Here is a 25,919-nt window from a genome sequence, read left to right as displayed (position 1 = left end):
TGGCCAATATTGCAGAAATTTAGTGTGACGTTCAACAAAGAATCTCCATAGACTTTCAACAAAGTTTTGGACTTCTCACTAATCCTCTAAAAAGCTGGACTCAAAGTTCATTGCAGGAAGCACCATTCCAGTGGCTGAGCAAATAAACCCAGTGGTCTTTCATCTGCAGTTGCCTGCACCAATGAAGTTTCATCCTGTTTTCCATCAATCATTACTTGTGTGGAGGACAACATAGGCTTTAGGACAGTGCCACCTTGCCCTCTGCTGGTTGGAGAAGAAGAATATAGACTGGAAACTGTTCTGGATTCTAGTCTCAAGGACAAATTACTGGAGTATCTGAGTCATTGGAAAAGGCCATATAGCACCAGAGAAATCATGGGAAAATGTAACAGATTTCCACACTCCATCTCTTGTACAACAATTCTACAATTTTGAGGGAAATTCCATGTATGTGATCTGCTACAAGTTGACTGTGGTTCCAAGATGAAGATGTCAGCTCCACTAGGTAGGGGAGACCAATAAATCTTCTCCGTAGTAAGGCTGAAACTACCTTTTTAAAGACTGGTTGTAATAACAGAATCTTACAGGTCTGATTATGTTATACTTCCTCTTTGCTTCTTATAATACATTGAATTAGGGAGGTGTCTGTCTGAGCTACTTCCAAACATCATCTGGACATTCTGGATTCAGAAATGTTTACTCACTTATTGCCTTGGCAATGGAGCTGTCTTATCTCCATCGATGTCATCTTCCTTACTCTTTACAGAAGATGAGTCTATGTTTCCCAGCATGATGGGTTCCCATGAGCAGCCAAAGGTACAGCCTGGGTAGAAGGAAGGATCCACAACTCCATTTACTTCTGGAATGCAGGACTTGCCAGGGAAAGAGGAGTTATGGAACATGTGGCTGTGTCTTTTGTCTCTGCAATGCAGGACTTGTTTAGTGAACTCGTGGAGTAGCTAACTGGGGAGGGAAGGAATGACTCTGTAGATTATGACTCTGACCTAGGTTTTTCTTTGCCTACAGGAGGAAAGCTTGGGTCAAAGTTGGTACAGAGGGTCTTGAAGATGGCCTTCGGGAGGATATTCAGAAGCTGTTACAAAAACAGAATGGCAGAAGCATTCCTTAAGCCTGGGGAAGGAGGCGATTTTAGGAAGAGAGTCAAACTGGCTCCTCCTGATTCACCGAGGTATAAAAGGAAGGGAAGAAAAACAGACTTGCAAAGTTCTGTTAACATAATCTATCTCAATAAAGCTTAGTTCTAGTTTTCCAGTCAGCCTGTTTCCTGATCTGGACAGTTTCAATAGAGAAAGTGAAGTTTTTATGGACTATGCTATGCCAATATATATTTTAGGCAAAATATTTTATTGCAAGTTATAATTGTTATAATTACTAATATTATTACAGCTTAATAATTGCTTTCTGGGCTCCCTGTTGTTTAAAAGTAGAATAAAGCTGTCTAGTTTAATAAACCAAGGGCCAACAGCTGCATATAGTGGTGTCAATTTTTCCAATGATTTGGGAAAACTTTTGAACAAATTACAAGCTACAGGTAGTCCTTGACTTATGACCACAATTGAGCCCAAAATGTTGTTGTGAAGTGAGACATTTGTTAAGTGAATTTTGTCCCATTTTATGACCTTTCTTGCCACAGTTGTTAAGTGAATCACTGCAGTTGTAAAATTACTAATATGGTTGTTAAATTAATCTGGTGTCCCAATTGACTTTGCTCATCAGAAGGTCGCAAAAGGTGATCACAGGACCCCAGGACATTGCAACTGTCATAAATATGAGTCAGTTGCCAAGCATCTGAATTTTGATCAAGTGACCATGGAGATGTTGCAATTGTCATAAGTGTGAAAAACGTTAATAAGTTCCTTTTTTTCAGTGCCGTTGTAACTTTGAACAGTCACTAAACAAGCTGTTGTAAGCCGAGGACTTCCTGTATTTTCCCACTCTTCACTGAGCAGGAATTTGCCTGTTAACTTAATATCTGTCCTGCTTCAACTCTGTCATGTTAAAGTTGTATTAGCTTCTGGGGCAAATGGCCTTGAAGCTTGCATCTAACATACAGATATGTCCCATCTCCCAGATAGATTTGTTTTGTGAAAAGAAATGCAAATTTTAAGCCCCATTGTTGTAAGCATTATAGACTTTTGGGCCTTGTTTTTAGCGATTCCTGTTGCAGGTAAAAAGGAATTTTTTGTTTCAGGTAGTTCCATTGACAACTGCATTATGAAAGGTGTGTCTCAGATTGAGACAGAAATTTAGGTGAGTCATGAAAATGACTTATCAACATTTGGCTTTATGAGGTCCTTCCAGAAAGGGGTGTGACTATGTGAACTGATGATGTAAAAGAACAAGCGACTGTGAAACCAATAGGAGCCAAAGACTCTTCTCTGTGAAACCGACACTTATTTGAATATTCTAAACTTATTTCTGATCACCAGTAGGCATACTGAATTGGATTGTTCCTTGGCTCAAAGAAGGATGCATAACATGGCGCAATATTGGAAGGAAGATTTGCCTACTATTGAAGAATCGACATTAAAAGTAGCGAACTTAGCAGAAATGGCGAAAATTTCAGCTTATTTGAAAGATTATTCACAAGAAAGATATATATCGGAATGGAGAAGATGGATTGATTATATTCAAAACAAATATCGGACTAAAAAGTATCAAATAACTTATGAATGAATAGAAAAATTATGAGTATTCATATTTAGCTGAGTAAAAGGGGGGTTAAAGTGTGAAAGAGGGGATAGGAATCCATAGATAGTTAGCTTAGTTTAGTATATGATTGTCAATTGTTATACCCTGTATTTTGTTCTGGGAAGTTCGAGGGTGGGTAGGGGGGGGGTAAGGAAGGGAGGGGGAGATGGGAAAATATTTGTAAATTTTTGTGTGTGTGTGTAAAACTCTTTAATAAAAAAAAAAGAAGGATGCATAACATCAGGTCTTTCTGGGAAGCAAACTTTAAGCAACTGTATTTGAAAGACCATTTCACCTTGAGTGCAAGCCAGTGGGATCAGGGTGGGCTTCAAAAATTTTAGCAAGGGGTTCTCTGCTCGGTTGCTGGCTGGTTGTGGCCATGGGAGTTGTGGCCTAGTCGGCCTCCTGCACCATGGTGTGTGGGGGGGTGTTTTTGCCCTCTCCAGGCTCTAGACGCTTTCCTTGAGCCTCCGGGAGGGTGAAAACGGCCTCCCGAGGCTCCAGAGGCCCTCTAGAGGCTGGAAATGGGCCCATTTCTGGCCTTCCTGAACTTCTGGTAGGCCTGTTTTTCACCCTCCTCGAGCTTCTGCCGCACCCTGCACTTACCTGCATCCAAAACAGGTCATGTGGGGACTCCTGGGAGGGCCGGGGCGGGGCCATCCAGGAGTGGGATTTGGGGGTTCTCTGAACTGCACAGAATTCTCCCGAACCCCTGCGAACCCCCAGCAGCCCACCCCTGACTGGGATATGTAAATTGAGAGCAAACCCCATTCCCTACTAGCACTGATGATGTTACCTAGTTTGGGTAATGAAACGTCTCCAAGAAAACCACCCAGCTCAGAGAGCACCAAGGACCCCCTCTCTTGCTTCATCTTTCCCTGGGAAGATCTGATGGCGTTTGTCTACAATGTACAAATGTTATGGTTTTTGCATAGTCCCTAGTGTTGAGTGGAGGAAAGGTGAGGTTCTAATTATGGAGAGAATATTGTGAGTTACAGTCTTGACACATCAGAAAAACAATCAGTTAAAAAAAAAAAGTAGTCCCAGCAGGTCAGCTAAGGTCGTTCCTCTTGCTTTTTTTAAATCAGAGAGGAGGTGTTTTAGGAAGCCCCAGGGGCAGGTGCATTTGGAAATAGTTGGCCAAGGCGGTTGAGAAATAGGAGTATCAACCACTATCCAGTTGCTTCCTTTACTCCTCCTCTCTCTCTGCTGCAAACCTGGCTGTTCCTAATTGCTACCTTCATTAGGCAATCCCCTTTGATTCATGGCTTTTTAGAAAAGGAGAGCTTGTTCCTGGATTTGCTGCCACGCAGTGAATCATGTGCACCTCAGCTCTGGGCTATATTTATCGCAAAACTGGAGAGACAGTTGTGAGTCAGTGTGTGTAAACACTTTAGAGTTGCCTTCTCCTTGGATGGGTGTCATGTTGCATGAATAGAGTTCCCACCATTTTTTCATAGTGCTCATAGGAACCACCCCTTCACCTCTCATAAACCCTGCAGAAGGATTACACAGTAAAATTCTATTAATGGCACCTCTTCTCTCTAACGTTTCCTGCAAGTGGGAAGCAAGTGATTTTGAAGTTTTAGAAACTTTACAACTGAGATTTTGTTTATTTTTAATGTTAAATATTAAATAGATGGCAGCAGATAATCCATTTAACATGCAGATTAAAAGGGCGAAATACTTTTAAATTGCAAAAAACGTCAAAGCAGAGTGTGTATGTGTGTATACACACACACATATATATCGCTATCTGTCTATCTATCTATCTATCTATCTATCTATCTATCTATCTATCTATCTATCTATCTCTGTGTGTGTGCAATTAACAGTGTCTCACCCTTTTAATCTGCATGATAAATGGATTATCTGCCATTTATTTAATATTTAGGATTAAAAATAAACAAAATCTTATATGTGTGTGTGTGGTTTTTTTTTCTTTCTTCTATTGAAGCACCTGGTCTACTCCAATATGGGAGAGAGCATACTGCTTCCCTTTCGCCTTTCAGCTCCAATCCAGGAGCCCTCAAGCAGCCGCATACACGACAAACCATTTTATACCTTGTATAAATCGCAAGTCCGTATATACAAGGACTACCTGTAATGATGACTGAGAAACTATTAAAGATTATTATGATTATTAAAGATAAGCAGGATCTATGGATTGAATAGGGGTTTCTTTTTGGTTGTATCTTTTGTGGGGCGCCTTTTGTGTTTCCTTCTTTGAGTTTTGTGATTTTTAAAAATCCTTAATTGTAAGCTGCCCAGAATGATGGAGCATTAGAAACAATATAAATAAGAATAAGCAGACAAGCTGCTCTTAAATAGATAAGCAGTCTTTCCTGAAAGATGTCTTTCAGGAAAACCTCATTTAGCTAGCAATGGAAGATCTAGATCTTTTTAATTCAGCTATGAAAAGGGTGTACACCAATACCGCCCACATGTTTCGTTCCCTAACATTTCTCTATCTTTTTTTTCCCCCTGGCTGAACTCTCTGATGCAAATAAGAGAATGGGGAAAATGGAATTCTGAGGCAAAGTTGTTCTGATTTAGGAGTGAAGAAGAATATGATGCCAAAGGAATGCCATGGAGAAGGCAGCGCAAAAAGTGGAATTTGTCTTCTTTTCTCACAAAGGCTAGAAGGCCTAAACAGAGTATACCGATCAGATGAGATGTTTCTCCTAGTTTCATCCCTAGGACATAGAAACAAATTATCTGAGGAGATACTAAAACAATATGGATGCACAATTACATTCCAATTCACAGGAAAAAGGGTTGATTTTTTTCCCCCCTTGTAAAATGTCAACATTTCTTATGCAAAAAAGGCCCAACTCCCCCGCACAAATCAGAGAAAAGCACAGTGTGGTTTCACTCAATGCCCTTTCAGTTTCTCCATGCTTCAGCGTCAGACTTCTCTGGAGGGGCAACCAGAATGGGTCAGTTTTAATAGAGTATTCATAACAAATTGATTTTTAATTAGGAATGTGGGAAGGCCACTCTTGGCTACTTGGAAACTGACCTGGTAACGTGATGGGGACTGGCCTGCAGAGACAACGACAATTGACTTTAATAAGGGGACTCATTAAAACAGGGGTGGGCAATTATGACCTGACATGTTGGCTCAGGAATTCTGGGAGTTAAAAGTTCACAGGTTGTAAAGGGACCATAGTTGCTTACCCCTGCGCTAAAGTATACCTGACAACTTTTGACAATTCCTTTCAATTAAAAAGACGTTCTGACTCATGGCCCATGGTTTCCACCCTCTCACTCATGCCAAAAACTAAGCCAAGAAAGTTAGATTAAGTGTCATAATATACAGACAGTTTCTAGCCAGTTTCTAGATAGAAGGTACCTTAAAAGCAAGTACGTTAGTATTCCTTAAGGTAAGGGTTAAAGGTAAACTGTGGCAAACCCTAATTTTGGTATGGCACTACAGTTGCCAGGGGGATCCGCAGGAGTGGGCTATAAAAAAGTCAGGATGGCAGTTACGGCCATGTGATTGAAGCTCTTCTCCTTTTTATGTACATTAATAATACTAATTCCCAATAAAGCCGGGAGACAGGAAATGTTACAGGTCCCCTGTCCTACGGAAGTTCATTTGGCAGAACCAAGAAGAAGGGCCTTCTTCATGGTGGCTCCCTTCCTATAGAACATGGGTGTCAAACTCGCTGCGTCATATTGCCGTCATGCGATGTTTCACGATGTTTTTCCTATTTGTGGAGCTGGGGTGGCCGTGGTCTGCGCATGACGCATCCGGCCCATGGGCTGCCAGTTTGACACCCCTGTTACAGAACATCATCCCCGCAGAGATAAGATTAATACACTCTTTCATAAGGCCCTGAAAATATAGTTTTGCCAATGGACCTGGAGACCTCAGAATAGAATGGAGCCCATCAAATGGCTCATTTGATTGTTGTCACCAGGGGGTGAGGAGTTGTTGCTTTTTTATTGTTTTTACAATGGGTTTTAATCCTTGTAAGCCACCAGGAGTCATTGAGAGTAAGTTAGGCAGCCATTTAAATTTTCTTAAATAAAAAAAATAAAAAAAAATCTTGCACCCATGTACAAGGATTGCGGCTTTGATTGCATGGTTTTGTCTATCATCTTAATTTCTTTGACCTTCCCTCCATTGATACTCCTGATAGGATTCCTAAAATATGCTGAGAGGTCCACTTCTGTTTCCTCCAAAATCCTCCCTGCCTATCTCATTTATACGAAGGGAGAATAGTAAAATCTAGTCTGTGCCTTCTCATCCCATCATGGATCATCAAGAAGGTGGGCTTAGCTCCTGATTAATTTCCAGTTTGCTGAGTTAGACTTAGTACACCATAAATGGAACATTGTTTTTCATTGGGCAAAATTACAGTCATTTCCTCCCACCCCAAAGAAAAATATTGGCTTTCATTTATTATCAATGTACTCTAAATCATGGGTGTACATACATGCATACATACATACATACATACATACATACATACATACATCATATAATAATGTTAAAAGTTTACGACCTTGTGGGGCTGTATTACTAGGTGTCCATGGCTGCATGCAGCCAGTGGGCCATGAGTCAGACACACCTGCCTAAAACTTTGAAATTCTCAGAATGAGAAAATGGCAATTCTCAATCTGATCTGTGACTTTGGAATTCTCTGAAGCTTTCTCATCAAAGTACTAATGACGCCTGACCTACGTAGCTTTTGAATTCAGACAGGTCAACTGCATGTTGCCACAAATTATTCTATTATTTGATTCTATTTGTGGTGGCTTTGTGGTGACAGGTTTTATTCCACTTGTCTCAGCTTAATGTAATGATTGGCTCTTATGTCTTTCAGACACCTTTCAGTGTCATCCATTCTTTCCATACATCAGAAAGAAGTAACTGGAGATGTTGGCCTTCTTACTTATTGAAAGCTGTCCAGAGAGTGACAGAAGAGACTCTCGCTTTAAGAATGCTGATCATAATCTCCAACTTAACTACCTTATGGCCCAGATGGATTCTCCTCGAGGGTTGTTTTTTAAAATTCTTTTTAATAGTTAGGAACATTAAATAAACACTGTGGAGCAACACTGGAGTTTTAGATCAGCTGCAAATATCTGTTTGTCATAACCCAGCATAAGTATGCATTTTATTTGTTTTGTTTTTAAGGTAAGATGCCAGAAGCACATTCGAGAAGTACTGGCTGAAATCTGATCTCTGACATATTAAATATAAACAAGGTCACTTTCTCTAAAATCCAGTGAACAGAGGAGACAGTTCCAAAGTTGCCTTGACACAGAGAGATATTGGTGATGTTTTTCACTAGAACCTTGTTTTGAAGTGATTAAAGTTCAGGGATCTCTCTGAATTGTGTAGCAAGAACATATGTCCATTTCATCTCTGGGAACAGTATTCTTTTTTTCAAGTTGGACAGTTCAGTGTCTAATGAATCATCCTTCTCCACCATGCTTATTTAACAATTTTAACTAAATGATCAGAGCAGGACAAAATAGTAATAATGAAAAACCTCTACCATGTACATACTGTTAATCTCAATCCTTCAAGGTAGACCAGGTTCAGGAAACAGCTCCACAGGAAATACAGGTAGTCTATGACTTATGAACACAACTAAGTCCCAAATTTTTGTTTCTAAGCGAGACAGTTGTTAAATGAGTTTTGCCCCATTTTACGACTTTTCTTGCCACGGATGTAAGTGAATCACTGCAGTTGTCAAGTTGGTCAGTTAGTAATATGGTTGTTAAATGATTTTGGCTTCCCCATTGACTTTGCTTGCCACAGGGTTGCAAAAGGTGATCACATCACATGATTCCGGGTCACTGCAATTGTCAGAAATATGAACAAGTTGTCAAGCATCCAAAATTTTGATCAACGTGACCATGGGGATGCTGCCATGGTCGTAAGTGTGAAAAAGTGTCATAACTTCAAATGGTCACTAAACAAAGGGTTGTAAATCAAGGACTACCTGTATTTTATGGTTAAAGGCTATTATAATTTTATGGTTCACCGAGGAGCTGAGGGAGATGAAACGCCGGAAAAGACGCCTGGGGAGCAGTTGGAGGGCCAGCCATTCTGAATCTGACCGAACACTGGTAAGGTCTCATATTAAGACCTACCTGGTGGCAATAAAAGCGGCAAAGTGTAACTATTTTTCCGCTCTTATTGCGTCATCAGATAATCGCCCGGCTGCCCTGTTTAGGGTGACCCGCTCCCTGCTCCACCAGGAAGCGCGGGAGGACCCCTTGGAGGGTAGAGCCGAGGACTTTGTACAATATCTGTATGACAAAATCGCTCAGATTCGGGAAAATTTGGACTCTGACTGGGTAGATTTGGGAGGGAGGATGGAGGCAAGTCTTGAGAATATTACCTGGAAAGAGTTTGATTCTGTGACTCCGGAAAACGTGGACAAGATACTGGGCAGACTGAGCGCGGCCACATGTTTATTGGACCCGTGTCCCTCCTGGCTGGTGCTGGCCTCTCGGGAGGTTACACGAGGTTGGCTCCAGGGGATTATAAATGCTTCCTTGAGAGAGGGTGTCTTCCCTGCCGCCTTGAAGGAGGCGGTGGTGAGGCCTCTCCTCAAGAAGCCTTCCCTGGACCCAGCAGTGTTGGCTAATTACCATTCAGTCTCCAACCTTCGCTTCGTTGCGAAGGTTGTTGAGAGTGTGGTAGCGCGACAGCTTCCTCAGTACTTGGATGAATCGGCTTATCTAGATCCGTTCCAGTCGGGCTTCAGGCCTGGATACAGCACGGAAACGGCATTGGTCGCATTGGTAGATGATCTCTGGAGGGCCCGGGACAGGGGTTGTTCCTCTGTCCTGGTCCTATTAGACCTCTCAGCAGCTTTTGATACCATCGACCATGGTATCATGCTGCACCGGTTGGAAGAGTTAGGGGTGGGGGGCACCGTGTTGCAGTGGTTCTCCTCCTTTCTCTTTGATCAGTCGCAGTCTGTGTTGACAGGGGGGCAGAGGTCGACCCCGAGGCCCCTTGTATGTGGGGTGCCACAGGGGTCGGTTCTCTCACCCCTTCTGTTCAACATTTATGTGAAGCCGCTGGGTGAGATCATCCGTGGTTTTGGGGTGAAATATCATCAGTATGCTGATGATACTCAGCTATACATCTCCACCCCGGACCACCCCAATGATGCCCTTAAAGTGATGTCCCAGTGCCTGGAGGCTGTACGGATCTGGATGGGGAGGAACAGACTCAGGCTCAACCCATCCAAGACCGAGTGGCTGTGGTTTCCGACGTCCCAATATAGTCAATTGGTGCCATCACTGACTATTGGGGATGAGTCATTGCCCCCCACGGAGAGGGTTCGCAACTTAGGCGTCCTCTTGGACTCACGGCTGTCTTTAGAAGAACACTTGACGGCTGTGGCCGGGAGGTCTTTTTATCAGGTTCGCCTGATTCGCCAGTTGCGTCTCTTTCTGGATCAGGACTCGTTACATACGGTCACTCATGCCCTCGTCACTTCACGCCTGGACTACTGTAATGCTCTCTACATGGGGCTCCCCTTGAGGAGCACCTGGAGGCTCCAGCTGGTCCAGAATGCGGCCGCGCGGGTAGTTATGGGAGCAGCATGGCGCTCCCATGTGGCTCCCCTCCTGTGCGAGCTGCACTGGCTCCCTGTGGTCTTCCGGGTGCGCTTCAAGGTCTTAGTTACCACCTTTAGAGTGCTCCATGGCTTAGGACCGGGGTACTTACGAGACCGCCTTCTGCCACCAATAGCCTCTCACCGCCCAGTACGCTCCCATAGAGAGGGGCTTCTCAGGGTGCCGTCAGCCAAACAGTATCGACTGGCGGCCCCCAGGGGGAGAGCCTTTTCTGTGGGGGCACCCACCATCTGGAACGAGCTCCCCCCAGAGATACAGAAGATTCCGGATCTGCGCACTTTCCGCCGTGCCCTCAAAACATTCCTGTTTCAGCAGGCCGGCCTGGCCTAACTTTCCCTTTATATTGCTTTTTGATTTTATTTTAAACTGGGATGTCTTGAATTATCTAGGACCAGAGTGTTTAGTATATTTTAATTGGTTTTTTATTAACATTTGTATTACATGTATTTTTATCGTTCGCTGTTCACCGCCCTGAGTCCCTTAGGAATAGGGCGGTATATAAATTTAATAAATAAATAAATAAATAAATAAATAAATAAATAAATAAATAAATAAATAAATAACAGATTCTTGCATGTCTGTCCCGTGTCTTCCCTTCTCTCCCTCTCTTGGAGAAGGAGGATGGGTAGTGGAATAACAACTTTTCCCCATCTCTCTGGAGTTAGCACATGTTTCTTCTGCACCTGATGTTTCCCTAACAGTTTCTGGATTCCTTCTCAAAGGTCATCTCCCTGGCTCTCTGCAGTTGACAACTTCAAATGGAACTGAAAGAGCCTTGGAGTTCAAAATAGAAGCCCTGACTGTGTCCCGAATAGATACAGACCGGTGCGTGACCCATCACTTTCCAGAATGTTGAGATACAGCTCCCGTCTTCCCGAGTCACCACATGGAGAATCGAATTGCAAGATTATTTCACGGCCACAGCAGCAATTAGTGCCACCTCCTGGTTTTCGGGTTGCTGCCAAATTTCTTTCCAAGTTCACGCAATCAATATCTGTGTGAGGTTAGAAATTAAATTAAGGCAGAGAAGAAGTGAATCAGCAAAGTGTGGGAAAGCGATACTACAAACATACTCAGTGTTAACAGAAAAGGATTTCTACATTTCCATGATTCCTTACAGAGGGCCAAATTAGAGTACAAGAGAGGCTTGTCATAGAATGGTTGGAGAAAGGATGATTCTATTCCAGAAGTTCTTTATAATAAAAGAATGGCACAGTTCATAAAATAACTATTGTTACATGAAGTGGTTATTTCTAAATTAGTAAGGGAGAAGGAGCTTTAGAATACTACAGCAATAGAAAGCAATATTTTCCAAGAAAAAAAAATATATATATATATATATATATATATATATATATATATATATATATATATATATATATATATAATTGCTCTATGAGGGAGATGGGGAGTTTCTAAATATGATATATAAACAATAAAGAAAGAAATAGAGTAAACCTTTGAAATAGTACTAATTAGATTTCTGTAATAAGCACCAGAAGCAAAACAGATTTCTATCAAAGTATATTTTTAGATTAAATTTTATTATTCTAGTTCTTCTTGAGATTAATGAGATTATTCTACCTATATAAACAGGGATTAAAGATGTCTAGAACTCAACAAGGATTTTATGCAAATAGTCCTCGATTTGAATACTTGGCAACTGGCCAGCATTGGTGACCATTTGCAGTTTCCTGTAATCACGTAACTGCAATTTGTAACAATTTTGCTGGAAACTGGCATTTACTTCTGGTTTCTGGCAAAGAAGGCAATGGATTCACTTAACAACTGTGGTGTTTGCTTTACAACTACCACGTTTGCTTCATGACTGCCACAAAATATGTCATAAAATCCAAGAGTATTCCAAAAGGGACATCTATATTAGATACTTCTAACAAATTGGTAAATTACTGATATTAATTTTTATGGAATGGTAAATCTCCAAGACTTTTCCTTTAAAATGGTAAAACTCCAGGGCTTTTCATATAAGACACATGTTTTACTTTTCCTGATTTTTAGTTATTAGTTGAGCCTATCTGCTAACTTCTGCATTGTTTTGGAACTAAAATTATATTGATGATCACCATGGAAGGCCCAATTGGAAAGTTATTGTTTTGCAATAAGAATTTAAAATTTGGGCAAGAATTGGGTAGGAATTTAAACGCTGAATCCTGTTCTTATGAAAAACTGACCTTTTTAAAAATAATCTATACATTTTAAATGATGGGTAATTTTTTGTTTTGGCTTGGAAAGTATGAACTGAAGGAAATAATTCTATTTAGTCAGCTGACTCTTAAAGCTACTATTACAATTTTTGAAAGATTAGAAAAAGTAGAATGACACCAGATCCATTAATTAAAACATTGGTTCTGCTCTCTGTTTGGACCAGACAAGCTGGTTGCCTAGGAAACCACTTTGATTTTGAACATATTAAAGACAGATTTTTTTTTTTTAAAAAAAGGAACTAAACCAACAATTCTGTTTTAATGACAGATTAATTCATTTTAAGAAAATACTTTTTAAAAATTTGTGGGCTCCTCAATGATGTCTAAAAATGTTGGTTGTTGATCTTATTTTGAAAATAGAATAAATTTGAAAGCACAGACTTTAGTTTTGTCTTTTGGCAGATTCTTTTTGTTGTTGTTGTTGTTGTTTGGTGCCTTCAACTCAGTGTTGACTCCTGGTAACTGCCTGGATTAGTCCCTTCAGTATTTTGGTTTTAGAAGTGGCTGGCCATTGCCTATTTTCTAGGGCTGAGGGAAAGGAAGTGACCCAAAGTCACCCAGCTGGCGTTGTACTTAAAGTGGGACTTTGACCACTATACCTGATTGGTTCTCCTGGTAGATCCTTATTGATTGGATAGTCTTACTATCTTGAAACTGGATCTTAGAATGAAATTATGATTTAAATATGTCCGTGAGTTGTTGAATTATATTCCACAAATTTGGAATTTAGGTATTTATGAAGAACCAGTCCAGCAAGCCTGGACTGTTGCCAAAAAGTTCATTATGTGTTCTGAAAGAGACAATTGTGGATCATATATCCAAGCCTGGTTTGATGAAATGTAACCCTGCTCGGGTTGACTCTTTATCACTTTGAAGGAGAGACTGGACAATGTGGTTCCATGTTGTCAGGATTCAGTTTATTATTTAAAAAATGAGCTGTAGCAATTTCTGTCTAGATGTAATTATTATTGTGTCTGGGAGTATGTACTTGATTTAGTCTTTTTCCTTGTTAGTTTTAATGGCTTTTACATATGTATACTGTACCTTTTGTTTTTATTTGTGTTAACATTTTTTAGCCACAAATAAAAATATCTTGCCATACCATCTGCTCTTTAACACTGAGTATGCGTGGGAAATGTTAAAAAAAATCTGTCTGCATCTCCAGATCACTTACTCCTCTCTTTTTAATTATTACTCCTTTAATTTTAATTAACATATTTCAGGCACAAGTTCCATTGTACCGACGCTGGAGCTCAACCTTGGTAAGTCAAGGTAATTCCTGAGTCTGCTTATTATCTTAATGATTACTAATAGTCAAAGGACAGTGTGTTCTGTTTTCTTTATCTTTTTATCCTGTTGGCCTTGGTTATAACTGTAACACCTGCTGGACATGTGTTCAGTAAATGACATTTAATTAAAAAAAATATTTTTTGCTTGCTCTTCTCTCTTTTTCTCAAGTTCCTCTTCTCCCAACTCAGAAGGAGGAAATCAGAGCTAGACCTTCTTTGATTCCTATTACAGTCGTTGACTTACAACCTCAATTGAGCCCCAAATTTCTGTTGCTAAGAGAAACATTTGTCAAATTATTTTTGTCCCGTTTTATGACTTTTCTTGCCACAGTTGTTAAGTGAATCACCACACTTGTTAAGTTAGTAACACGATTGTTAAGTGAATCTGGCTTCCCAATTGACTTCACTTGTCAGTTGATTGCATGAACCTGGGACAAAGCAACTATCGTAAATATGAGTCAGTTGCCAAGCATCTGACTTTTGATCACTTGACCATGGGGATGCTGTAACAGTCTGTAACAGCATCCCTTGTAAGTGTGAAAAATGCTGTAAGTGTGAAAAATGGTCATAAGCTTGGGACCAGGTTATCTGAGGGACCGTCTCTTGCCGGTCACATCTACCCAACCATCAGAGCAGGGAGGCAGGGAATGTTGCGGGTCCCCTAGGGAGATACACCTGGTGGGACCTAGAAGAAGGGCCTTCTCTGTGGTGGCTTCCTCTTTCTGAAACACCATTCCCCCAGAGATTAGAATGGCCCACACTCTAACACTTTTCCAGAAGGCACTGAAGACCTGGTTCTGGCAGTGGGCCTGGGAAACCCAGAGCAGGATGGAGCCCATTAAATGGCTCGTGTATCTGCTGTCGCTGGGGTGGGGGGTGATTTTATTATATTATATTAATTTATTTGATTCTTTTTTATTAATTTTATTGTTTTAAATGATATTTTATATTCTGTAAACTGCCTTGAGTCACCATGTGCAAATAGGTGGCAATATAAATTCAATAAACAAACAAACAAACAAATAAATAAGTCACTCTTTTCAGTGCCTTTGTAGCTTCGAACAGTCACTAAATGAACTGTTGTAAGTTAAGGACTATCTATACTAGACTGCCTCTATCCATATGACCCTCTCCACTTGTGGTCTTCACTGAAGGCTATTCCTGAAGAAATCCCACTTGCCAAAGATAGGCTGATGCTACTCCAGCAGGAAATATTTTGTAAACATCACCATATGTGTGAAATTCTCTCCCATGGACTTATCTAGCATCATCTTTGCTTTCCTTTGAATGTTGGATTAAAGTGTGGCCTGTTGTCCAGACCACTGAACTGCAATTTTTTTCTTCTCCTCAGCTGCTATTGACTCTTACATGTTAAGACTGTGTAATCTGCTTTAAACTGTCTCACACTTTTGAAGTTGAAAAGAAAGATGCTTTTCTATATTCTATATTTTATCAGACTGTCAATTGTCATTTTAGTTTTTTACTATTATATTCCACCTAGAAACATTCTCACAGGAAGGTAGAACCTAATCCTCTAAAGAAATTGAACATTTATGATATAGGATAACTGGTTGCAGAACCTACTCTGTAATTTAGAGAATTGTTGCTAACTAGTTTCTAGAGTTGAGTTAATGTTCTTTTGCCTAATCCAGAAGTGGCCTTTGTTATTTTGAGGTGAAATAAAGGTGTGAGGAAGTATAATCTTAGAACTATTTGTACTTCACAAGTGACTGTCACTGGATCATTATAGTAATATGCTGTACTTTTTTATAGGACTTAGATTTTAGTTATAAGTCAGCTATCAAAAATATGCATCAGCATGAAATAAAGATGTTTGACACTGTATCAAATTCTAGTGAAATTGGATTTTTTTTGGCTAATTTTTTTGCTAATATATACTAGTTTATTTTTTTAAGACTTTAGCATTCAAAATATATTTTTCCTTAATAGATTGATCTTTTAGTTTTGCTATTTTTTATTTATTTATTCATTTTTTTATATCCTGCCTTTATTACTGTTTGCTATTTTTTAAGGATTTTTTTCCCTTCCTGTGGGAAAAAAAGGTTTATTTTGGCAAAATCAAAATGAATCAAATAAAATTCCAATTTTACTTGGCTTTTTTGCTGTTTCAATATGCTTGTGTAGGTTACTTAGGAACCTTAAATGTGTTGTCCTAGTTAAATCATGATCAGCTTCATGAATACACTGGCTTTGCTCTGAATCTCTCTGGAAGAATACAAAACTGCCAGTCTGGTCTGTGGGGAATGAAACTCAGTCAACTGTTTTATATTGAGTCAGGCTGTTGTCTCTGAGTACTGCTGGATTGGGAATATGTAATCCCCTAGATGTTGGCAGCAGATGACTCTAAACAGCTTTGCCAGTATGGCTGAGGGATCTGAGAGTTGTAGTATAGCCACACATTTGTGCATCTTTGCCATATTGCCTACCTTGTCTGGTGGCATTCCCAAAGCAGCCTTTCAGAACCTGACAGATGTGCTACCAGCTGGGAATTCTGGATTGCAATGTCAGTACATTTGGAGAGCACCAAATTAAGATAACATCACTGGATCTTAGGAAAACAATTCCATCGATGGCTCTTTTTAACTCATTATGTATGTATGTAGAATATCTGCTCTTTCACTAACCTGGAATCCTTTTTTGATCTTTATACACCTGCAGAACTACTGCATTTATGACATTATGGTGGACTAGATATAATCCACTAAAAAAAGATCATCATAATGAATGATCTTCTAGCTCAGTGGTTCTCAACCTTTTCATCACCAGGGACCCCCTTTAAATACCTTTTGTGGCCACGGACCATGGCCACAGACCACCAAGACTTAACTCAAGATTTAAATCATAATATTTCTTCAAGCTTCCACGGGTCCCTTGTGATGACATCATGTCCCCCCCGAGGAGTCTGCAGACCACAGGTTGAGAAACACTTTCTAACTTATTCTGTGTCATTCTTGTACCACTAGTGACTTACAATGTCTTTATAGCATCATCCAGCTATTGTTTAAGTGATATGAAGCCTGTCTAATTACTGGACTCTTATTTTGGCAGAACATAGTGACCGGAAGACACTATAAGTTGTTAGTGAGGAAATGCCTTCAGAGTTCCTCTGATTCTTCCTTTGGGCAAATTCTTAGCAGTATCATCTGCTACGCCTTTCCATGCCAACTTCTAAAAACGTTCCTACCATAGCAGAAGTACTGTGTTTCCCTGAAAACAAGACCTCTCCCAAAAATAAGACCTCCCCCAAAATAAACCCTCCCCTGAAATTAAGCCCGCCCTGAAAATATTTAACCGCATGCACAGCCAGTCCCCGCCATTTCCTCTGGTTAGGGTTAGGGAGACAGAGCTGGAAATCAGGTAAGACGGCAAGAGGAGCCCCATCTTGCTCCACACGCCCCAAAATAATAAGACCTCCCCAAAAGTAGGGCCAAACTCTTATTTCAGGGTTCAAAAAAAATATAAAACAGGGGCTTATTTTGGGGGAAACACGGTAGTATTCTCATTCTGTTCAAGGGGAGTGGGAAAGAAACAAGGTGAGAGAAACTCTTCAACTCTCTTGACCCTTTTATGCTGCCCTTAAATGATAAACTAAACTTTCATGAAAAATGAATGACCAGGGAAATTAGTCCCTTCTTCAATTTCAGAGAATGAAATTGCAGTAGGACCCTTTCACTGGCAGACAAAACTATGTTGATATGCGAGACACTTTATCTTGAGCTACTTATCCTGATCATTGCCAATGCAGGCAGCAGCTCAACCATTCTTGTGAAATACAGTCACCATGCCTAGACGTGAGAAGCCAACGGCCTCCCCAAGTAATGGTAATGACAATTTTAATTATACATCTTATTCCTGCAGTCTTTAGGTGCATAATCCTGGTGTGAGGCAAGTTATAGGGAAAACTCATTTTTGACACCAAGTCTCTTTGAGAGAACTTGCTTTGCCTCTGAAGCTTACTTTGGTCCTATGGCTTTTGGCTTTCTCTTTTCATTCTGGTGGTCTCACTCTTTGCTTATGAAAACTCTACATGTTCCTTGTTTTGCATCTGCAGATGTTCCATCTAAGAGAGGAGAAAAAAAAACACAGTTTGGGCTCAGCTTGAAGTCTCAGTACAGGCATGACTTTGTATATATTGTATTACAACAACGCAATTTGGCAGTCGTGAGATGGGGAGAAATGTTAGTTTTTCCAGCATGCTAACATCAGCAGGGTATTTTTCCTCTGAAAGTCATCTGGTTTTATAATATTACAAGTTGGTTTTCTAGGAAATTGTTCATGTAAATTAATTATGCTAAATTGGGATCAGGATTTTGCCTACTATGGAAAAGAAGATGTACCCTTCCTGGAAAAAAAAATACACGAGAAACTGGACCGTACATTTTAATCACATCGTTTCCCACTCTGTGTATGGTTAATATAAATCGCATCTGCTGTAACATTAAGTAGTATTGGAAAATAATTTAATGTAGAATGGAGCAAATTTGGAAAATTTTTGCAACCTAAGATATCTTGACTAAATTTCACTAAACTGTATATCCCTTCAAAATACACCAAATTAAACTGTATATGTTAATGGCTGTAAGGTTTTATATATCTTTTATTGGAAAAGTTTTTTGATTTCCCCTTTGGTAGTCTAGATAACTAAATTATGGGACTTTCTTCAATGTTTAGAATAACTGTATTTAAAAAATAAATAGACACATCATAGAATTTAATTCTCATTGGGAACCATTCTTGGATTATAATTTTATATAGAGAATTGTGCAGAATTGTGTAGAATTTATTGAACTGATTTAATGTATTCTGTAAAACCTATAGTTTCTTTTAAGGATTTCAAGCATTGAAATCAAGCATTTAACCAAGCATTTTTAGCTCAACATTCAACAGAAAATGGATATGAAATGTTTTACTTTTTTTTTTGCATTTTTAGATTTGTTGTTTATCCAGTCATATTTCATCACTTGTACTTGATTCTTTCAAGTGTGTTATCCACCTCTTATATTTTTTTCAAAAATACAAAGCAATAAAATAACAAAAAAGATAATTCAAATTAACATTGGTTCATACTACATTAGATAATAATTATTTCTTTGAAGGAAAACATATACTTTGTCATGTAAATGTTATGTAGCTAATTCAAAAAATAAATTGTGGGGAAGTGTGGTTCTGAATTTTCTTGTTTCAGTACTAGATTCTCTTCTTTCTGAAGCATGGGCTCATTTTATACAAATGTCAGTGATTTTTAGGATCAGAAAAACTTTAAAACTTGTGCCAAAACTCAATTTAATTAAAAAGTCTAGAATAACATTCACATTCCTCAGATGAATTTCTCTTCTTCTCTCTAATTTTTCACTTTCATTTTTTTGGTAAACAACACACTGGGCTTGTCTTCATTAACTGAAATTGAGAATGTTTATTGCAACTGTGAAATATCTGAGACTAACTGACTGTAACACCAAGCATGCTTATAATGACTGCATATTTACTGGGTTCAACGGAATTTCCTATATGTCTTACTTACCAAGTTCAAAGAAGAAGATAGACCGTAATCTTGTCCTTGCAACAGAACTTCATCTGCCTTAGCTTTTGCCTTGTTTCCTTGACAGCTGGCTCAGAATTAGCTCCATGTTTCAGCTGGATCTTGGCAAATTGTCCCCAAAGTGCTCTGCCCTATATCTAAAACCTTTAATAAATTTAATAGCAGAAGTAATACAAATAGCAGTGGCAATTAGCCTTTCCCCAAAGATACTGATATTGTGTCTCCTAACCAAAACCACTCCCCTCAGTCCATTGATAGATATTAACTTTCCCTTGCAAACATTCATACCAGTTTGTTTTGTACAAGATTTGGGAACATCTACTGATCCAGTTTCTTCTTCAGAACTTTGAGCATCCTTAATTAGTACATTTGACAAGAATGGGCTAGAGCAGGGCGTCTCCAAACTTGGCAATTTTAAGACTTGTGAAGTTTAGCTCCCAGAATTCCTCAGCCAGCCATGCTGAGACACCCATGGTGGCTGGGGAATTCTGGGAGTTGAAGTTCACAAGTCCTTTTCTTTCCTTCTCCCCTTCACCTTTGGGAGGAGAGAAATGTCAGTAATTTCTACTCATAACTGTCCATCACAACTGCAGTGGTGGTTTATGAGATCATTTTAGCCTACAACTGTTTTCTTGAACCATTAAAAAAATAAGTCTCTCTGTCAGTTGCTCTTTGATTAGTTTTTTATATGATAGAGGAAGGAGAGGTTTGGAAGTATCTTTTTTTAAATGGTAGGAATGATAAATGATGAATGATATTCTAATCAAAGAACTGTCAAGGAAAAAAATCCACCTCCCACCAAAACTGGCAAGGCAAGCTACTATATATAAATAGAGAACAAATTTGCATTGATGATATTAACTAGATGGGTAATGCAATGTCTGCAAGCAAACAACCAAGCTCAGAGCATCAAGGACTCCGCACGGAGAGGTATATGTAGGTGAACCCACTGCTTTAGTGTATGTTGCAATACATATCATAAACCTCAAGCTTGAATTCATTCAAATCCATTGTGCAGCCATTCCATTAGTTTTAGAATACAGTACTTCCAAGAGAATTCTCCTGGAACAACCAGCGAAGGCATTATTGTTAATAACAGATAATGCCCTATTCCAGCAGAAAAAAATTTTTTTTTGAAAGGTGTTTGTCCTCATCCCTCTAAAGCAGCATGCTGCCTGGGGAAACCTGGGAGTTGAAGTCCACACATCATAAAGTTGCCAAGGTTGCGAAACACTGCAAAGATTTTAATTGTCTAAAAGGGAGACGAATGACTGCTTCCAACAGAAAGCATATAGCCAAATTCCACGCATCCTCCCTCCCAAACGGCCAATATATTACTGACTTTCTAGAAAAAAGTTCTGCTTTGTATGCACACAATATATGTATGCATCTCTCCCTCCCTCCCTCCCTCCCCCTCTCTTATTCAACTGTCAAATTTAAAAAATGTGGCTCTGTTTTTTACAGCGGCATGATTTGTATCATTCCTTCCACTCTTGGTTTAACAAAGCAGGAAGGATGCTGTTAAATCAAATCTTTGTTTTAACTAACGAAAACGCGTGCTGTTGCATTTTTCAGGTGGGCTAGGTTTCTTTCAGATGATGAGAAAAGGGAAAGCAATGGAACATAGTATGATTGGAAGAATGTAGACACCTTAAATTTTATTAGAAAAAGATGAATCTGCACATGTGCAACTAAAACAATCTGAGTGCCAAAGTCAATGCCACATGGAATGGTTGGGCTCCACTGTTATTTTTAACTGCAGCCATGGGTTGCTGCTGGAATTGGGTATGGATTGCACCTTTGAGGAAGAGAAGATGTACCCCTTTCCCTCGGCACTTGTTTTTTTTTTTTTTTTGATCCAATTTAAATTTAATCTCTTATGGCTTTTCCATTCAGACTGAGAGTCCAATGGGCTACTCAGTAGCTGGGTATACCATCGCCACCCACTCAAAATCACAAAGAAAGATTCAATCTCTTTCTCCTTTGCAACAGGGGAATCTTATTGTGGTCAGGAGTTTCCCTAAGGGCAGAACTGGCACCTGGGAATCCTTCTGCTTTTTCCCCTTTCATTCTCTGAGCCTTACAGTTTTCACTGATTCCTCAAACGTCTTCCTGCAATCCTTCCTCTCTTTCTCCATTGACCTTGGACCCATGGGCTTTTTGTATTGAACCTTCTTTCTTCCTGAGTCATTGGTGCAGGAAATTCTGTTTCTTCTTGGTGTGACTTCAGCATTTCTTGGACATTTTGAACCTATCGGAGACCTGCTCAAGCTGCTTCCTTCTGTATCTCCTGTGGGAAGTTTTTTTGTTAGCCTTGGAATTGGCATGAGGATCATTCCCTCTCCTCAACCAAATATTCCTTTATTATCTATCTATTAGCAGGAAACATTCTATCCGTCTTGGAGTTCACTTTTTCCTCATTGGTTGTGGAAAAGACCTGATCCAATTCTGCCTTGATTATTAGCTTATTAGTAAACTTCTTTGCAAAAAAAAGCCACACCTTCAGGGCTTGCAAATTCCTTTGGACCTCAGTAGGGCTTTTGGTCTATACTCTCTTTGTTAAGCTTTTTCATAGAAGTTGTTATTTGCTCAGTCTCCCCACTGAATACACCTTGACATTAGTTCTCCAGATCAATTACACAAAATACAGCATGTAACATCCTTGGTGTGAACCATTCCCACTTCTTTTTTATGACAGGAAGGAAAATTTAAAAAATCAGCTCAAAAACAAAATTTCTAAAAATCCATACAAACCAACCTAAAGTTCAATTCTTAACACTTTTGACCTCACCCCTCCAGCATTGATCTTCCATGCTATTCCACGCTCTTCCTTAAAAGAGAGGGAAAACACAACTTTAACTCAATCAGGTAGACCGCAAAGCTTTAGTCACAAAGAATGCTTTCCCTCTTCTTCTGGCAAAAGCTTTGTGGTACACCTGATCTACAACGCTTTGACAGTAATGTGCTCACGACATCATCAGGGCCCCAGCTCCTATTGGCTGCTTTAGATTGCTGGAGGTAGGGGGCCTCCCCACTGGTTCCTGGGTACTGTTTCCCAGTATTATTTTGCTCTTGACTCCGGAAGGTTCAATTCTTTACATTGGGCTTTTCACTGCATCAATTACTTTCCAACCCCCAGCTGATTCATGAATCAGAGACCTAATGGGCAAAGAGCCTTTTCTCCCCACTTCTGTCATCACTACTTAGCAAAGTGATGAGGGTAATAAGAGAGGAGCCCACTTCACTGGGCAGTCCTTCCCTCTAGACCAGTGTGATCAACCTTGACAACTCTAAGACCTATGGACTTCAGCAGCCAGAATTTGCCAGCCTGCTATGTAGGCTGGGGGATTCTGGGAGTTGAAGTCCACGAGTCTTAAAGTTGCCAAGTTTGGATACTTCTGCTCTAGGCTAAACCACAATCATTATGGGGAAGAATTCAGGTCACCCAGTGAAACAGGGTATCTTTCCTACTTTACTCTAGCTCTGACCCAGCCCCATGGAATAGCTGTAGTCCCTGACCTATGGGTTGGCTATGACTTTTTGATCAAAAAAGAGAGGAGAGCCTTTTATGATTGATTGGGAAACTTGTACTGTATCTGTTGTTGGTGGTTTGTTCTCTGAGCTTGCTGTTTAGCTTCTGAACATTTCATCACCAGGCTATGTGACTTCCTCAGTGGGACTTCAGTTGAAGTGTCTTGTTTCAGTTCTTCACCACTTTTATTGATCTCTGTTCCATGGAATGGATGGGGCATTCCCAGTAAAAGTGAACATGTCCTATTTTACTGATTCCATCTTCTGCTCACAGTTAAACCACTTCTAAACTCATAGGTGTACATAACAATTAATATGTGTGAAATTTATCCTCTTCTTTCAAAAAGATGTCACCGATCACCCAGTTTTCTCAGTGTATGATTTCTGTTTTTTCTCCACAGTGGATATTGAAGGGCACAATGAAGAAGACAATGCTACTGAAAGTGAAGAAGGTAACTACTCTAAAACTTATGTCGTGGAGAACAACTTCAGCTCTAGACACAACCTTCTTTGAACCTCCAATATGTATTGATGCTAAAGGTGTCATCAATTCCAGTAGTCCTGGCTGGGGAATATTAGGATTTGTAGTGCAACATATTTGGATAGCTTCTTGGTTGGACAAGGCTGAAATAGTATTTAAGTTTATAAGCATGTTGGAAGATAGCTAAAACTGGTTTACACTGTGATTTCTGCTGCTGTATCTGCTACTTAATTTTACTTTAATTTTTTGGATTTGCAAGATGTATTGAGCATAAACATGGGTTGGGTTCTCACAGCTCCCTAGCTAAAATGCAGTTGGGTAGCTTGTGAGTCACTGTATTGCGGGAAGAAGGCAGAGAACGAAGAGAATCATTTCTAAACATTATAGGCGCTTTCAGCATTTATAGTACTGACCATGTTTTGAGTAAATACAGAATGTATTGCTTAGTTTGGGAACAAAGTCATCAGAGTCATACTTTAGATATTCCTTATGTCACCAGTGTTTTGCACTGTTTGATGCAGTTGAGCACTGAATAAATCCTTCTAGAGAAAAATATTAGTTTAGTCGGTCTAATACAATTATGAAGAATTTGCTATTTTGGCAATAGTATCTAATTTCAGACTGAAATGCTGTAGTTTAAAATATGTGACAATAAAGCTGAGTTGTCAGAAAATGATCACCCTTGAAATTTCAACCATTGTATTACGAATGTCTACCAAACAATGCATTCACGGAATGAGATTGTACTGTGAAAATAATAATTATATCTGGGATGAAGGACAGAAGGGAGACCAGGTTCCTTTTGTGCTGACTAAGCTGAGTGTTTCTCTCTTTCTATGAAGAAGAACAGTCTGAGAAAAAGGAAAGAGCATCAAAAAGAAAGAAAAATGAAACCGAGGAAGAGGATGATGAAGAAGAAGAGACGGCTGCAGAACGCAGGAGAAGATATAGGAGACGTCGGAGGAAAGATGGAAATGAAGGCAGTGAATCCGAGGGGGAAGCCCACAAGACCAGGAAGAACAGAGAAAATCAGAAGATTAGGGATGAGTCCAGGGATGATGGTGACGATGAAGAGAATGAGGACAAAAGAAGCAAGGAGAAGAAGAAGGAGAAAAAGAAAAAGAAAAACCAAGATAAGAAGAAAAAAGAATCAAGGTACTGTTTTCTTATTCATAGTGCTTGGTGGCATTATTATTATCTGAGTCAACAGATTAACCGGTATTTGTTCTTTATAAAATAATCTGAGACTTGTAGTTAAGCAATCACTTTGTTTACTGAGGGTGACAAATACATAACTCTTACTGTATAGTATTTTGCCCGTACTAGCAGTCTCACTTCTACGCTTGTTTCTGCTTCTGGTTTTTTCTGGGTTCTCCTTTCTCATATAAAGTTTTGTCCTCTCCTATTGCCATTTAGGATCACATGGATCCTAATATCCATGGAGAATATGTGTAGATCAATACTGAATTGTTGATGTTCTGCAGATGTTTTATTACCAAGCTAAGAACATCATGAATAGATGGTACACTTAAATTTGCTGGCAGTTTATACAGTATATGGTAGCTTATTGTACTAACCTTTACTTGTTTATTGGTTTGTGGTTCCTGGTTCCTGCTTGTTTGGTGTCGCTTAACAGGCTTAAAGTGGTAAGGAAGAATGGTAATTGCATAAAGTTGTTCATTATCAAGATTTTACTCTGTTTCTCTTTGTGAGAAGAAGGATACAATTTTTCTCTGTATGCAGTGGTGAAATCCAAATTTTGTTACTACCGGTTCTGTGGGCATGGTTTGGCGGGCGTGGTGTGGCTTGGTGGGCGTGGCAGGGGAAGGATATTGCAAAATCTCCATTCCCACCCCACTCCAGGGGAAGGATACTGCAAAATCTCCATTCCCATCCCATTCCAGGGGAAGGATACTGCAAAATCTCCATTCCCACACCACTCTGGGGCCAGCCAGAGGTGGTATTTGCCAGTTCTCCAAACTATTCAAAATTTCCAATACCAGTTCTCCAAACTGCTCAAAATTTCCGCTATCAGTTCTCTAGAACCTGCTGGATTTCACCCCTGTCTATATGTCTTGGACGTCTGCATTCCAGCTTCAGTTTTTTAGGCCCTAGTTGCAATCAGGTAGACTCATAGACTATTGATGCATTCATGGAAGGTAGGGAATATGTGCCATCCAGATGTGGATGAACTGCAACTTCCAGAGCTTGCAACTAGCATTTTAGTGGTAAGGGGTGCTGGGAGCTACAGTTCAACTATATGAGGAAAGACATAGACTTTTCATGACAGTATTGATATTGGATGCAGTTCTTATTAGTAGTGTCTCTATTTGTTCTTAATTTTAGTAGCTCATCTGTCTTTTTACATTTGTGTATGTTGGAAATACATTTTAGTAGAACATCTTTTTCCCTTAATGTGACTTTGAAATGTTAAGGCTGCTTTTCCCAATCAAAATCCCTCTATATGTCTGAGACTTCAGTTTCTCAAATTTCCAGCCATGAAG

General features: G+C 39.7%; 1 protein-coding gene across 1 annotated transcript in view; it reads left to right on the top strand.

Moving 5' to 3' along the window:
• The window catches only part of TMC1 (transmembrane channel like 1), an 83,630-nt gene that overhangs the window by 7,270 nt on the left and 50,441 nt on the right, over positions 1-25,919 (top strand). Inside the window, exons 2-3 of the mRNA XM_087885125.1 lie at positions 23,336-23,386; positions 24,258-24,570. Of these exons, the coding sequence (XP_087741251.1) occupies positions 23,336-23,386; positions 24,258-24,570 (364 nt within the window). The remainder of the gene's footprint in view (positions 1-23,335; positions 23,387-24,257; positions 24,571-25,919) is intronic.

Source organism: Pantherophis guttatus, chromosome 2 (assembly GCF_059756535.1).
Source record: "Pantherophis guttatus breed Tessera chromosome 2, ASM5975653v1, whole genome shotgun sequence".
NCBI classification, from domain to species: domain Eukaryota; kingdom Metazoa; phylum Chordata; class Lepidosauria; order Squamata; family Colubridae; genus Pantherophis; species Pantherophis guttatus.
This window is presented reverse-complemented; position numbering and strand designations above follow the sequence as displayed.